This window comes from Lissotriton vulgaris, chromosome 2_1 (assembly GCF_964263255.1).
Source record: "Lissotriton vulgaris chromosome 2_1, aLisVul1.2, whole genome shotgun sequence".
NCBI lineage: Eukaryota > Metazoa > Chordata > Amphibia > Caudata > Salamandridae > Lissotriton > Lissotriton vulgaris.
The window spans coordinates 630,300,687-630,317,704 of NC_141687.1; the positions used below are offsets into that span (position 1 = coordinate 630,300,687).

At 47.4% G+C, this 17,018-nt stretch overlaps 1 protein-coding gene across 1 annotated transcript in view; it reads right to left on the reverse strand.

Moving 5' to 3' along the window:
- The window catches only part of PPT1 (palmitoyl-protein thioesterase 1), a 124,651-nt gene extending 108,969 nt beyond the window's left edge, over positions 1–15,682 (reverse strand). The window contains exon 1 of the mRNA XM_086955786.1: positions 15,541–15,682. Coding sequence (XP_086811912.1) covers positions 15,541–15,631 — 91 coding nt within the window. The 5' untranslated portion in view covers positions 15,632–15,682. The remainder of the gene's footprint in view (positions 1–15,540) is intronic.
- Positions 15,683–17,018: the final 1,336 nt, after the last annotated feature.

Here is a 17,018-nt window from a genome sequence, read left to right on the forward strand (position 1 = left end):
TAAAGCTCTACATCTGGCTGTTGTCAACCTTTCTGGATAGGCCACTCAAGGGGTTGCAAACGGCCTAGGCCCTGCCTACAAACTTCTCTCCTTCTAACAACAGATTCTGCTAACTTTCCACAATCATTACCAAAATGGCAGTGCTCAGGAAGGACTAATCAGCAACCCCTTCCTATAAAGGTCATATTGAATTTCTGAAGGCAGCCATCTCTCTATCGCTCCACCCTTTAATGTCTGTGGGTACACCTTCTAGCTTAGGACTGAAGGCAGCCACTTGGACTGTCTGGGGAGGCTGTATTAACACTTCCATCTTGTGCCATGTTCTAAACTATTCCCACTGCCTTCCAACATACAAGCATACATACATTTGTGACCAAAATGGAGTTCTGCTAGCAGTCATCACATGCACTCAACAAACACACATACACAGATGTCAGTGCAGGGTATGGGCATAACACATGAGCAGAACTTTGCACAAGCGGGTGAAACTGCAGTTGTTAGGGTGGTGGCGAGGAAAGGGCCCCCTTGTATCTCATGGCCTATGGAATGCATGCAGGAGGCACATGGCATGGTGTGCCTCTGTGTGCATGCACTCCCTTTCCTGCATGGCATGAACTTTACAGTCCATGCGGTGCAGGAACGGGCTTTGCAGTTTTCATTGCAGTGCCTTTTTGAAAGGCACCACCGTGGGCACGTCAAAGAACCGCTTGCCAGACCAGGAGAAAACTCCTAATTAGGCAGGTGGCGTCGAGTTTGGCAGTGCGGGTCAGTGGCATGCCGCCCCGAAACGTTCACAATCTACCTAGCTTTCATGGAAGGAAAACAAATGTTTATGGAACTAAAGCATTGTGTGGTAGCTCACTGTCATTTAAAGACAACACATCTTCCATTGAAATGGCCACTAAATTTGCACAAACATACAGTTTTACTGATAAAACTATATCACACATAAGTGATAATGTGTACAAATCGGGTTTCACTGAATATTTATTATTTATTCATCACCAAGTAAAGTGTCTTGGTTTGTTCTGACCCTATTAACATCTGTATTTCCATTACACTTCAGAACAAAAAATGTGTTTAATTTTTGTTTTCCTAACTCCTAATTGTGTACAGTTCATTTACACGTATTTACATTTTGTTGTGTTAAAAAAAGACATCCTACAGCCTTTCCTTTCACACTTCATATACCCTAGCAAGAGTTTCACATAATTCACTTTCATTTCTTTGACTGAAAAGTGAGAGGAGTTTGTAAGCACCCGTCCCCATGTTAAAAAATAAGCATCAGCAGAAGAAAGTAGTCTGACATTTGACCTCTGTTTTTGAAGTGAGGCAGATGTGATAAGATACTAAAGAATTTAAAGGCATCTTTCTTTATTGCTTGGTCATTCGCGACCCAGTTTCGGAAACACTTGTCTAGTAGAATCCCCCCAACCACCCGATGCAGATTTGGGACAGGCTCCCTCGGAAACTGGGGGCAGAAATATACGATTGCCACTTCTGGGGTAGGGGTATGGCTCGATGTCAGAGTATTCCACCCCATCCTTCTGTTTATTTTGCCACCATTTTGAAATGCCTGGTGTCTAGCGGGATTTCAGTCTCCTCACCCGCTGAGGCAGATTGGGGCAAACCTCCTTGCCCATCCAAAAACATGCACCAGGGTCCTTTTCAAGCCTCCCCAGCATCAGCCAATGGTTAGCTGACACACTGGGGAGGTACTGCCTGCGTCGGCCAGCGCACTCAAAAGGTTAAGGCATCAGTAAAACACATTTTCAATTCTATTACAGGACCGGAGGCTTCAGATTATGCTTCTCAAACTTTACTGCATCAACACAGCAGCCAATGAAAATATATTATTTTCTCAAGTAAACAATAAAATTACTACATTTCCCATGAACACCATGGTTATAGGCACGCCCCCACAGTCCATAAGAACCCCTTGCGTGCACATCACTTCCTCTTTCTTTGCTGCTCAAGCCAGAGTTAAGTGCACCTCCCCTTGGGTCCCCTCACTCTGTTTGTGCTTGGGTTTTCCCTGTGGGGCTATTTTATTGATTGCTGTCCTGTTTATGGGCTTTGGCTTGCTGGGGCGACTCGCTCCGTATACTGTCTATACTTGTATTTTGGCTTAATTATCTCTTGTTTATCGCTTATTGTATGCGCGCTAGTGATGTGTTAGCGAGCGCTGCAGCACTTAGCTCTGTTCTCGTTGCTCTTACGAACCACTTCCTCCGATCGGGTTCTGCCCGCTTGAACTCGCGCTTCGAGGGCGCTGAAATTCACGGTCTTTGGCCGGCGGGGAGCCCGCCGCGTAATCACGGAGCCCGGTACCGGCAGCCTGTGAGGCGCGCAGTGGCTTCCCTTGTCGGCCCTGACGCTAGCGCCGGGTGGCTCTCGGTCGACGCGCGCGCCCCAAAACGCTGCCAAATTGGGCTTGTTTTCAGTAGGTTTTTGGCAGCGTTTGGGCGGCGCGCCTCGATCCGACTCCCCAGCTTACACAGAACGCATTTTCCGCGCGTTCTGCACACCGGCGGACCCCCTGTGTGAACGCCTGCCTAATTGATCGGCTGGCTGTATAAACTGTGGGCCCAGAGTGTGCACACGCTCCAGGGACTTGAGGGGCCAGGATCTTGATCCTTTTGACTACAGCGTTGCTGAGGGGGTTTGGGAAACGTTGCCAGTTAATTGTGTGTGCTTGGGCTGACCCCCCCCATTACCCCCATTCACCCAGTGCTGTGTTCTGGACTGCTCTGCAGTGTGTGTGCCTTCACAATGGAAGGTTGGGTGCGCTATCCTGATGAGGAGTATGCTGATGGGGAGGAACTTATGGATGGACAGCCGGAGGCTGTACTTGAGGACAAGATTGTCGATGCTTTGGATGCCTCGGTCCAAGCCTCAGTGAATAAGGCAATGGAGACGAAAGTCCCACAGACGGTGCAGCAGGCACTTGCGGAGGCACTACGACCCATTAGAAAACAACTGAAGGGTTTTGCGAAACGACACGGTTATGAAGATAAAAAGAAGAATCAGGCAGCCACTTCTTCAGCGGCGGACTCTGCTGACATTGTTCAATGGCCGCACGCTCAATCATTGGCCTCTTTGCCGCCAAGAGACTTTTATAGTTCCCAGTATGTGGGTGGCAAGGCCAAGGCTAAACGTCCTATCCCCGTGGACACTGACACTTCCAACACGGACACGGGGACCGATACAGATACGTCGGAGGAACTCCCTCCTCGCCCGAAAAAGGCCAAAGTGGATCCTAAGCCGGCTGAGGACAGGATCAGAACATTCGATTTTGACCCTACGGAGATAGTCCATCCCCGATCTTCGGATTGGATCCCGCCACCGGCGGTCTGTGAGTACTTGCATGAAAATCTCCGGAAGGGCTTCAGTAGGGAAGTCCGGACCCGCTTGCGGTCGGAATGCCCACGCCCTGAACTTCCAGACGGCGTGGCAGACACTCCAGAAATCGACGCAAGTATGCTTACTTTCTTGCGGAAATTCTCCAAGGACCCCAAAAGGGGACTGGACAGGGCTTGGCGGGGCTGCCAGGACAAGATGCTGGACGTCGTGGGGCCCCTGGCAAAAATCTTGGAGATGGCCCTGAAGGCTAAGGAGGGTCAAGGGACAGTGAACCCGGATATCCTGGCGGGCTGGGCTCAGCGCGCCATTTGTCTTCTTGGCAACGCCAACAGCGCGATCTCCTCGGAGAGGCGCAAATCACTATTGCTCCGGATGGACAGCAATTTGACGGAGCTGGCTGATGCGGAGCCGGGACCTCTGGCAGGAGGTTTCCTCTTTGGTGACAGGTTTGTCAAAGACATCTCAAAGTACGTCGGTACTTTTACCGCACTGGACAAGGCCCAGAGTGGGATAAAAAGAGCCCTTACACAGGGGGTTTTCACCAGGGCCGGACGAGGCGGGGGTCGCTCGTCAGGCCGAGGCTACCAACAAGGATCCCAGCGCGGTGACTTTGGCCGCGGACGTGGAGAGTGGGACTCCACCCGTGGCGGCACCTTCTATCCGTCCAAGAGGAAGTTCAACCGCGGACGTTTCCAGTCGGGAAACAATAGAGCCAACTTCAAATCATACCAGAATACCGGTGAGTGCCTCAGATGTTTCCCTTCTTCCATTGGGGGGGCGCACGCAGCATTGCATGGCGCAGTGGCGAACTTTGACGCAGGATGCGTGGGTGCTACAGACAGTGCAGGGCTTTCACCTAGAGTTCTATTCCAGCCCGGCGCAGGCGTTTCCCCCTCCACCTCTCCATTTTTCCCTACAAGAGCGCAGTTTTATAAGCGAGCAGGTGGAAGATTTACTGATGAAAGGGGCGATATCTCGCTGCAGACAAAGTCCCCGTACTTTCCTCAGCAACGTCTTCCTTGTCCAGAAAAAAGGGGGCGGCAACAGGTTGGTGCTAAACCTAAGAGAGTTCAACCAATACTTGACGTACAACCATTTCAAGATGGAGGGTATTCACCTCCTGGCAGACCTGCTGCAAGAAAAGGATTGGTTCGCACGCCTAGACCTAAAGGATGCATATCTATCTATACCGATTTTTCCACCTCACCGCAGGTTTCTACAATTCATGTGGGAGAACCAGTGTTACGAGTACTCGGCTCTTCCCTTCGGTCTTTCCTCGGCTCCATGGTGCTTTACAAAGGTGATGAAGCCTGTGGTAGCGTACCTCAGGGAACGAGGTGTAAGATTAATTATTTATCTCGACGACATCTTGATCATGGCACAGGACCAGATCACTCTTTCACGACATCTGAACATGACTACAGCCTTGCTGCAAAGTTTAGGTTTTGTGATCAATCTGAAGAAGTCTGTGATGTCTCCGACACAGATGGTAGACTTCTTGGGATTCATGATCGATTCCCAGACCTCGCAACTACGCCTCCCTCAGGCCAAGTTGCGGGACTTGAAACAGGAAATAATGAAGTTGCTAGACAGACAGGTGGTGACCCTCAGGACGCTGGCCAGAGTTGTGGGTATATTGGCATCGTCCATCCAGGCCATATTTCCGGGGCCGTTGCATTACAGGGCACTACAACGCCTCAAAATCCAACATCTGCGAAGAGGCCTTTCTTATACCGATTCGGTCCCTCTGTCGGAAGAAGTTCGGACAGAGCTACAGTGGTGGCTCAGCCACGTAGATGCATGGAACGGCAGGGCGATCTTTGGATCCCAACCGGAGGTAGTCATCGAGTCCGACGCCAGCCGGTGGGGCTGGGGCGCGCGCTGTGGAGAGGTTTCTACAGGCGGCAGATGGCCGGCTCAAGAGCTCGATATGCATATCAACTGTTTGGAACTACTCGCGGGGTCGTTCGCGATTCGCACGTTATCCCCGAAGCAGACATCTTGCTGCATCCTCCTCCGCCTGGACAATGTGTCGGCGGTGAGGTATATCAACAAGTTGGGCGGCACGAGGTCATCCATGCTTGTTCAGATAGCCAAGGATTTTTGGCACTATTGTCTGCAGAATCAAATATCAGTGATAGCGGAGTATATCCCGGGCCAAGCCAATCAGGTGGCGGACTGGAATTCCAGGCACTTGAGGGATTACAGCGATTGGAAGCTGTGCCCTCGTGTCTTCCATTGGCTACAGGAAATCTGGGGTCCGTTTCAGACGGACCTGTTTGCCTCCAGACTGACTTTTCAGATTCCCCGGTTCTTCAGCTGGAGGCCGGACCCATTGGCAGCGGCGACGGACGCCTTTCTTCAGGACTGGTCTCGGGGGACCCACTATGCCTTCCCCCCGTTCCTATTGATCCCCAGGGTGATGACGCAAGTGATCAGGCAGGAGGCGGAAATTGTCATGGTGACGCCGTGGTGGTCGTCACAGGCGTGGTTTCCCAAGCTCCTTCAGTGGAGCTGCAACAGTCCGAGGATGCTCCCGGACTCGAGTTGGTTATTGCAGGGCCCTCAACAGGAACAACACCCGTTACTGGTAGAGGGCAGGATGTCACTGATGGCATGGAGGCTTTCCGGCAACAGTGGCATTTGCCAGGCATTTCGGGACAGGCTGCCGAGCTCATCAAGCAGGCATGGGCGCCTTCCACCAGGAAGCGTTATTCCTCGGCCTGGAAAGGCTGGGTGGATTGGTGCATGGGACGACACCTGGATCCCGTGGGGGCAGAGTTGTCCCAGGTTTTGAATTTTCTTACCGAAAAGGCGGGACTCGGCCTGGCATACAGGTCGGTGAACAACTTCCGTTCCGCGATTTCGGCGGGCCATAGTCAGATTGATGGCAAGCCGGTGGGTATGCATCCACTGGTGTGCAAACTCCTAAAGGGAGTCAGGGTGGCCAACCCGCCCAAACCCAAGTATACTGGGTTATGGGATGTATCATTGGTTCTGGATTTATTCAACAAATGGCCGGTCAATAGTCTCCTCTCTAGGAAACAATTGTCGGCAAAGCTGGCTATGTTGCTGTGCTTATCATCTTGCAGGCGGACTTCTGATGTGAGAGCGCTCGACGTTACAGGTAGAGTGTTTTCCCCGGAAGGGGTTTCTTTTCATATTACAGGTCGCACAAAAACTTTGTCTAGACATATTTCATACAATGCTTTTCCTGCAAATGAAAAATTGTGTGTGGTTCAATGCTTAAAATGCTACGAGGAATGTACTAAGGCCTTGCGGCCGCAGGGTTGTAATCAGTTGTTGATTGGTGTTAAAAAACCCTTTAAACCGGTGGTGGCAGCCACTATAGCGAGATGGCTTCGTGATGTGATGAAAGAAGCTGGTGTAGATACGCAACTTTTTGGTGCTCATTCTGTGAGAGGCGCTATGGCGTCCAAATCATATGGTTTAGGTTCCAGTATTCAAGATATCATGCGTTGTGCAGATTGGTCGTCTGAATCGACATTTAAAACCTTTTATTATAAGCCGGTGGGTGATATTACTTCTGTTGTGTTTACTCAGCGTTAAACCAAGCATAATCTGAAGCCTCCGGTCCTGTAATAGAATCAAAAATTTGCTAGCATTCGCGACAAGAATTTTCAATTCTATTAAGGACACGGAGGCGAGGATTATCCCACCCGGCGTAATGTATTGTATATCAAACGCTTACCCACCCAATTATTCCAGTGATTACGGTGGTGTTATTTCCTTTATTTCAGGAGCTGAGAAAAAGTCGGAGTGACTGACGACTGACGTCGAGATGACATCCTGAAGTTCTTCTTCCACGTTGGAGGATTTGTTTGGTTCATGTTATGGACTGTTTTGTTTGGTTCACGTTATGGACTTATCGCCTCAAAGAAAGAGGAAGTGATGTGCACGCAAGGGGTTCTTATGGACTGTGGGGGCGTGCCTATAACCATGGTGTTCATGGGAAATGTAGTAATTTTATTGTTTACTTGAGAAAATAATATATTTTCATTGGCTGCTGTGTTGATGCAGTAAAGTTTGAGAAGCATAATCCTCGCCTCCGTGTCCTTAATAGAATTGAAAATTCTTGTCGCGAATGCTAGCAAATTTTTGAGTGTATGCTCCTTACATTTACTGTTTAAAGTATGTATCGATTTACTGTGTTGCTTCAGCATTTACCTCAGTATTCCCGCGTTGTTGTGCATTCCACAGAGACTTCATTTCCTGAGCGCCATCCGAAATGAGAACATTGTGCTGACCGTAAACCTGCATGAAATCGCTCTGCCTGGTATTGTAATTCTCCCACCCCAGCGCCCAAGAGACTACATTTTTAGGTTAAAAAAAAAAAAAGAATATAAGGGGTGAAAAGCAAAGGAGGAGGGAAATGAGGAGTGGAAGGAGGGAGAAGGGGATGAGCATTATTCCAGATACACATTGGCAGGTATTGGGGCTAAGGTATATTCACCATATGCCCGCCGAGTAGAAGCTCGCCTCTGGGGCTCCTGGGTTAGGAAATACCAAATCGGTATTTATCCCTGGTTTACCCTGCCATCCACCCCCATCCTTCAAACAATCCAACGCCTTTATCACCGGACTGTGATAACAGTGCTGCTTACCTCTCGGATACGACCTCGGAGGTTATCGCCTGAAGACTGGAGCGAGTGTTGGTGGGGGGCTGAGGCCTGGCAGACCTGGACAGAAGGGACGAACCAGAGCGAGCGCCCCCCAAACACGTAGAGGAATCTGAAGCCCGGATGCCACTCACTGAGGCCGTCGGAGTGGAATAAGTCATCAAGTAAAAAGTTGAGCGCCTATTGACTGACGGAAGGTGGGGATGTGCAGCAGGTATGTTTTGTGCCACAGGTACCCGTGTTAGGAAGGGAGGAACCAGGCGTCCTCATTGAATTCTCTGCAGGCTTTTAACGGAAAGCAGCAGCTCCTCTGACTGACACTGAGGCAGTTCAACAAGCTCAATCTGTCGTCAACTCTTCATCCAATTTCACTACAGAAATAGCACGTCTGTATCAATATGTGAACAAATTAACATGTATTTTTCACAATAACGTTCTGTTCTTGCACTGGGTCAATTTCAGTCCTGATCTTAACCCTCTTCACATTTTATGGAAGGTCGTGCGAGTAACGTAATGGTTGCCATCGTTCTGTAACAAAAACAGATTTTTCTTTTATGGTTGTTGCAAAACTACTATCAGCATAATTGGTGTCAACAGAATTCTTTCTGGGTTCCTTTCGCGACTCGGGGATTCCCAGCTCCCCTGTAATAATAAGCCATTTTTGGGTTCCTTTCTCGACTCGGGGACTCCCAGCTCCCCTGTAATAATAAGCATAAAAAGAGGACTGAACAAGAGGCCTGAACTAGTATAGATAAAAGCAGCGGCCATCTTAGAATGGTGTTTTTGAAATAAAAGGACAGATTTATACCACCAGCAAATATCTGAAAACAGGAAAGCAGGAAGCAGTGAAGTTGAAAGGAAATAAAGAATTACGAACTAAAGTGATAGGGTAAAGTAAAGGAGAAAGAGTGAAAGAAGGACGAACAATGAGAAGAGGACTGAAAAAGAGGCCTGAACTAGCATAGAAAAAGCGGCGGCCATCTTAGAACAGTCTTTTTCAAATAACCGGACAAACAATGCCACCGCAAATATCTGAAAGCAGGAAGTAATGAAGGTGTAAGGCTGGCTCCACCCTGTTTAATTTTAGAGCCAGATGGCTCCAACGTTGGGTGCAACTTTTTTAAAGGGCCTCCGAGAACCCATGCCGCATTTTTCCCTACTCCACAGCTGCCCAGCAAGTAGTGGGCAGCTGCACCGTTTAGGTTTATTCACTTTTTGGGGACATGGGCTTAATCTAGGAGTGAGACGCACTCCTTCGCCCCTAACTTGGCCTTCACAACTGAGCAGCACTTAGTGCCATCTGCAACGTTTAGGCCCTTCATTGAAGATGCCCAGCTGCCCAACAAGTAGTGGGCAGCTGCCACGTTTCGGTTTGTGCCATGTGTGCTCCCGTGAGCATCGCTGCATTGGCAGCGCTTCCTGACTTTGGACAGAGGGCATTTGAGCCCCTACAGATGGCCAGTTGGCCCAGGGGACTATTACATTTGTAGGGCGCAAGGCCCTAGAGTGCTTTTTATAGGTGCTAGGAAATGTAATGTTTGTAGTATGTTTTATGCACCTGGATTTATGCTTATAGATGTGCTTTTATGCTTATTAGGGTTTACCTACTACGTCTCAACTTTTCTACCTTCAATCATGCGCCCGCATAACCCCACCCGAAACTCTATGCTCGTGCATTACGAACCCAACTCTTGGTCCATTAACTACCCTAACAAAATGACCAGTAACGCTAAAAAGAACTTTAAACACAGTACTCTAAAACAACACCCGGAAACACTCATTGTAGATAACTACCACTCAGCGTCCAATGGCAGCACGAAAAAGAACTTCATTTTTTACACCAATCGCCCGGCTAAATGGAAAAACGCCTTCTCTCTTCACCTCCAAGTCGCCAAGTCAGTAATCATTCCCTATGGTGAAAAAATCTCCACTACCATATCCCCGACCTTCAAAGGGGAACTCACCATTTCCATCTACAGAACTGGAACCATTGTCATACAAGCTACCGACCCACACCACACCACTTTTGATGCCACTTCCCCACACTTCTCTCCTCGTTAACTCAACTGAGCCATCATACCCTATCTCCCCCATCCCCCACCACCCTCGCTAATAACGTGAAAATGATCCAATCTCCCTGCCCTGAAGACCCTCTCTTCAAATCATGGACATCCTCCATCACACACTACAATTACACTACCCCTATCATTACTCTCCGTCGCCTAACACCCACCACGATCACATCAACTAAGCACACCAGGAGTGACAAACTCACAACTAACAATCCCCACAAGGCCGATCGACAGTTCGGTCTCTAACCTTAGCCCTGCGACTGAAATCCCCTTAGACACTCCCCTCCCCGCCCCTGATAATCTGAACCCTCCCTCACAATCTTCCCCGACCCCCTACACAGTCCTTGTTCCCCTGACCCTGACTCCCCACCAGGTCTAAAGCCATTTCCAACCCTATGGTTCTCTCCCCCCTCCCTCCTCTGCACACTCCCCTTCCGCTGCTGCACTCCCACATACACAACCTACCTCCACCGCTAATCTCTCTGACATGACCCAGAACTCAGACGCCCTGCCTAAAATTTCTCTCCCTCCTCAACTGGACACTAGTCCCACTTCTCCTCCTCTGAACTCCTCGAATGGGAACATGACTAATCCGGCTTCCTGTGTACAACCTCTCCCCTCTCCCAATCCCTGGGACTCCATCCTATCCCTGACCCCTGTTAAATCTCCCTCCATAGACCCAAGTCAATCCCGACCCCTGCCTAAAACCTCAAACTTTTTCAGCTTAATAACACAGCAACTGAACAGAATGGAGATGAAAATGAACTCCCTTACTGCTGATTTCCTTCACTTACAGCAAAACCTCCTCAGCAGAGCCAAACCACTGTGCTCCCTCCCCCTGGGTACTTCTGCCCCTACCACACTCAATACTCCTCCAATGGCTCCACTCAATATACCTCTAATGACCCCCCCCAGAGCACCCCTCGACCCCCCCAGTCAAGCAGCGAATCAGACACTTAGTCCCAACAGGGATAGCCAGCCCTTTTCGGGACCGAAACCAGATGAGATCAATGACTCTTACCTCGCTTCCAAACAGAAGTCTGCCCCTTTCCACTTCCCTGTCATTACTGGCACAAGCAGAATGCCTAATACTGTCCACTTGCCTACACCTCTATCCACCTAACTCCCCACATCACCGAGGTTCCCCGCCCTCTCTCTTGTATGCTCCTAAACTGCAGATCAGCAGTACAACACGCTTCTGACATTGCTGAAGCTCTTCTCGCTGAAGAAATTGACATTGCTTTCCTCACTGAATCCTGGCTCAATGTCTACTCTACCACCATCCTTGAAATTCTCACCCCCCCAGGGTACAACATAATCAGTCCAGACAGGCCTATCAAAACGGGGGTGGGAGGGGGGAGGGGGGACTAGCCATCATCCACAAAGCTGGAATACAGATTACCAATCTCAAACCTGCAGAATACCTATCGTTTGAATACCTGGGTGTCGAACTCACCACTAAGGGCACCTCATCCATCAAATTCCACACCATCTACCATCCGCCTGGAGAACGTACTCTTTTTCCCGAAGAACTAACAGACCTAATAACACGGTTCTTCTTGACAGATACCAAAGAAGTGTTCCTGGGTGACCTCAATATCCACTGGAACGACCCAAAAGACTCCACTGTCCTGAACTTATCCAACCTTCTGGAAATACATAACCTCAAACAACTCTGCAATAAGCCAACTCACATCAAAGGTGCAAGACTAGATGCGATCATTACCAACAACAAACTGGTCTCTTCAGAGCGATTTCTCCCATTGACTGGTCCGACCACCACCTCATTCTGTTACGGATTGACACACCTGTCAGCCACAAACCTATTTGTGACGTCAAACCTAAACTCTTGACCAGAAACATCAAAAAAGTCCCTATATCCGAACTTGATTCCATGATTCATCCCCATCTTCAACTCTATCCCGCATCATGGACAGCTGATGACCTTCCTACACACTTCAACTCTAAAATGACAAAGGTTTTAGACCAAGTAGCTCCACTCAAACTCAAACAACAGAGGCAAAACAAATCGAAACTCTGGTTTAACGTGGAGCTAAACGATGAACCGCGTCAACTCAGACAAACGGAAAGGGCTTGGAGGCTTAACCCATCGACCTTACACCTAACACAACTTAGATCTGCTCGGCAGATATACAAAAACAAATTTTCAGTGAAAAGGCGCCCTTTTTCTGCAGCCAACTGAAACTGGCGAAAAACAGACAGAGAGAACTCTCCAGCATTGTCAAAAGCCAAACTAACGGCACCCCCTCTCAAGATATCGAAGCCACAATTGAGCGATGTGAAGAAATTGCCACCTTCTTCACTAATAAAGTCTCTAAAATTGATAAATCTTTCTTACAAATCACCCGTTCCCTCATAACCTGCCCCCTTCTACTTCCCTTGACCACGCAGAAAGAGTTCTGTATAAGGACAATTAGACTGGCCTCCAGCTAAAAAACAATGTGCACTGGTCCGACTTTGAGCTAATGGCGGAAAACGAGGTCTTCAAGATAATTTCTCATTTAAAACCTTGCTCCTACACAATGGACCCCCTCCCTTCCACAATCATAAAAGAACTCAACCACACCATTTCCCTTTTGTGGACAAAAATCATCAAAGCCTCTCTCACCTCAGGCTGTGTCCCAGACTCCCTTCAACTAGGACAAATCACGCCCATTCTCAAGAAACCTGGGGCCGACCCTAAGGATCTTAACAACCTCAGACCTATCTCAAACCTCCAATTCCTGGCAAAAACATTGGAGTCATGTGTTCTCCACCAACTCAGTAAACACATTGATGAGTTCAACCTCCTCGACACCTTTCAATCAGGTTTCAGGAAAGGCGGTAGCACTGAAACAGCCATACTCAATGTCTCAGACGACATTCGCAAAGCCTTAGATGATGGTGATGCCTGCCTGCTCATCCTTATTGACCTATCTGCGGCATTCGACATGGTTAATCATCCAGCGCTTCTGGAGACCTTGTCGAAGCGCTACTGCATAAATGGCACTGTACTAAAATGGTTCACCTCTTTCCTCCTGCATCGCTCACAACAAATTAAAATCAACTCCTGTCACTCGAAGCCAACAAAGGTAACACTTGGGGTACCACAAGACTCGATCTTCTCCCCGTCCCTCTTCAATCTCTTCATGGATCCCCTCACAATCGTCTTGGAAAAAGCTGAAGTGAGTCACCACCTTTACGCGGATGACACCCAAATCTATTTCAAAATCAAGTCCCCCGATGACATCCAACACCTCAATTCCACTCTAACGGACATCCAAACCTGGTTCAACGTCAACCACTTAAAGCTCAACCCAGATAAAACTGAACTGATCCTATTCTATCCAAAAAGCAACCATTGTCCTATCCAAGAGTGGCTCAAGAATCTGGTTGCCCTAAACTGCCCCCTCGTTCTATCCGCCTCAGTTAAGTCTCTAGGCATCACCCTTGACAAGAACCTATCTATGGAGGCCCACATCAAAAACTCTGCAAAAAGTGCTCTTTTCTCTCTAAAACACCTCAAGAAATTGAAACCTTTTCTGCCCCATGAGGACTTCAAGACAGTAGTTCAATCCCTGGTTCTCTCTAAAATCGACTACGGGAACACCATCCTTATAGGGACCCCAAAAGCTCACCTACCTCCTCTTAGGGCAGTGCTGAACAGGGCCGCTCGTCTTGTAGTAGAAAGATTTGAACAAATCACTCCAACTCTCAACTCCCTCAAATGGCTTCCCATGGAAGGGAGATGTATTTACAAGCTGGCCTGCATCACAGACAAAACCCTCCACTCTCCGGCCCCCAACTACCTGAACAACAAACTAGTAAGAGCAGGTCAAACCAGAACCCTGAAAAGCTCCAACTCACTCCTTCTCATTCCACCAAAAATGAAAAAGAAAACCACCCAATTCCGATCGTTTTCTGGCAACGCTCCCAGGATATGGAACACTCTCCCTGGAGTTCTCAGATGCAACCCCTCCTTCTCCTGTTTCAAAAGGGACCTCAAACTCCATCTCCTTAACAAATACTTTTCTGAACTACGTCAACTAACATAGTCCTCAATATTCTGAGTTGACTCCCATTCAAGAATTGTTGGTGAACGGACTATGCTAATCACCTTGTTTTTTGCAGTTATTTATTGTTCATGCTGTATTCTTTATCCGTGATTTGCTTACTTACTGTCAGCCTTCTGGGTAATGTAAGGCCCTTCTGTTTTTCAAAATGTGTATGTGAAGCACTCTAATACCTACGGGTCTAGCTAGCGCTATACAAAACGTTTAAAATTAAAAATTAAAAAAAACACCCCCAACCTGCTCAATTAAATGAAAAAGACCGTTTTTTGTGCATTTTCTTTTGAGTTACTAATATACTGATCAGGTTGGTAACTAAAAAGATGATGCAGGTGTATGTATCAAAGTCTTTTTCTTTTTTAAAGTACAGCCACGCTTGCCTCGCTTAAAAACATTGGCAAAGCGAATAGGTCATAAAGGCAATACCTATTTCCTTTGCCAATGCTCGTTTATATAAGTTTTTGGAAGATGTATTTATATATAACTCTAACCACTAGTATATGTAGTAGACATTTGTACTTACTACCATTCCTATAAGTTTAGAGTTTATCCGTGTGTATCTCTTCCTTGAGTGACTACAACTTGTACATTTGCCATTTTTTTCTGTGTATCTCTTCGTTGTGTGACTTTACAACGTGTACATTTGCAAATTGTTCCTGTTTGTATCTCTTATGTAACTCATGTAATCCAAAGTCCTTATGTAACGCAACTGGTTCCTTTGTAAAGCGCTCTTACACCTTCGGGTAATGTTCGCGATATATAAAATCGCATTAAATAAATAAAAAATGTCCTAAGTAGTAGGTGACACTGTGGCCCTTCAGCACGCTCCTTAGATTTCATATGTGCGGCCCTCCCGCTTTTTAGTTTGACAGTCTGATATCCCTATTCATAATTCTTTTTTTGCAGCGTCGAGTTGAGGGCACGGCCCTGCAAAGGATTGTGCGTTTGTAAGGTACGTATAAGTAGTTAAAACGCCGTCCCGAGCACAAGCCTTCCAAACATTTCGCTTTACCCTTAAAACATCCTGAAACATATAATCGAATGTTACACCCTCCACCTACAAGCTACATGTTTTAATTTTCACCGGAAGTGATGCAGGAGAAAAAAATGAAAAGAACCAAGGGGTGTCTACGTGACCAAACGAGGCTCCTCGTGAAGTTCGGAAAGCTACTACTGAGGTTCACCAACCAAAAGAACTCATAAACCCCTTCGCCGGAGGTTAAAGCACTTTCAATGAGTCATCATCAGACAGATACAATTGGGAGCTACCACGTGACCCGGAAGAAATTCATGCAGTCATATGACAGGTGTCAGCTGATTTTTTTTCCGTTTTCTTGGGCTCGTTTTAATCGCTTTCAATTCCCATCCCAATCTTTCATACTCCCTTCCGCTTACCCATCCCGTGCCAAAGCACTAGTGGAGTGCCCGAGCAGAGCCCCTTGAGTCCGAAACCAGCTAAGAACAGAAGAAGCCACAGCGACGCCATCTTCAGTAATCACTAATCAGTAGACGATACACTTCCGGATCACATGGCTGTGCCTAATGGGTCGGACCTTGCGGGGCATGTGACGTCACCTTTACTTGAGGAAGCCTGGTGTTTTTTTTGGTGGGGGGCGGGTGGTGGTGGAAGGGAACCTCTGACACGCTCGGAGTATGCTGTGTCACGATGTACTCATACATAACAATCCTTCCGAATTAGGCTGTAAGCAAAAAATTATATATTTTACATTTGCCCCATCTAAAACACTTCTAATTCAAATGCTAGTTACTTTGTAAATTATTTTCGTGAACAATGGACAGCGAAGTGTTCGCTATTTATTGGGTGTGATAAATATCACCCCTCATGAGTTTAAGAGGAATAAGATATTTTGTTGTTTTCTCCACCGAAATCCACGTTTCGGTAAATGCCTGACACTTTTCCTGTGATAAATATTGAAAGGTTTAAAATTGCGATATGTGCAGCATACATACTAATATTTTAGAAGAGGAAATTGGGAGGTTGTGCTGCTCCAGTCCAGGTTATTTCTTTGAATTTTCAGTCTTATAAAACAATACTGCAAGTCCTCAAATTCAAAGGAAACACGCATTGGCATAGCCAATAGGTCTCGCCTTTGGGACCTTATTGTAAGGACCCAGAGTCACAGTCAGCGTTCTATTGTTTGTATGTAACTACACTAAACACCCACCCACCACTGATGTCACTGGTCAGATGACACAGCTCTAATAAAAGTGGCCGAGCGCATGTGCTCGTGGCCAGTTGCACTCAGTATCCAGTGTGTCCTGTGTGTATCACTCATTACCAGCATGAGAGCCTAGGGCCCGACCCTACACTTATAAGTGTTTAGCCATACAGCACACTATCCTGGGTGTTGAGCTGCCAGGGATTGAATAGCTATATACAATTACTACACACTGGATCTTGATTCAGGAATGTATGCTTGCTTGATACACGGAATGTAAAGTGTATCAACCAAAGTACACAGTTTAAAACATTTTCCAAAGGATACCCTGCTGCCCGAGACTTGCAATGAGGGTGGTCCCGGGAAGAGGCAGATAGACAACGGAGGGTGGCAAGGCGGGATGTAAGCCTACATAGTGAACACAGCATATCTCGAAGAAACAGCGCATGTGTTGCCGAGGGGCAACCTAGAAAACTGAACATCCTTTGGTCACAGACAGCCAAGCACAGGAATTGTCGTTTCTCAAGGGAAAAATCAACTCAAAGTCACCCTAAATTGTGCACTCCTATTCTTCTAAAGGATTCTCCATTCACATCTTGTCCAACCATTGCTCAGTTACAGGCTTGCTATCCAAAACCGATACATACACCTACAACATAATACATTTCATTCTTGTAAAGTTTGACTGTTGTA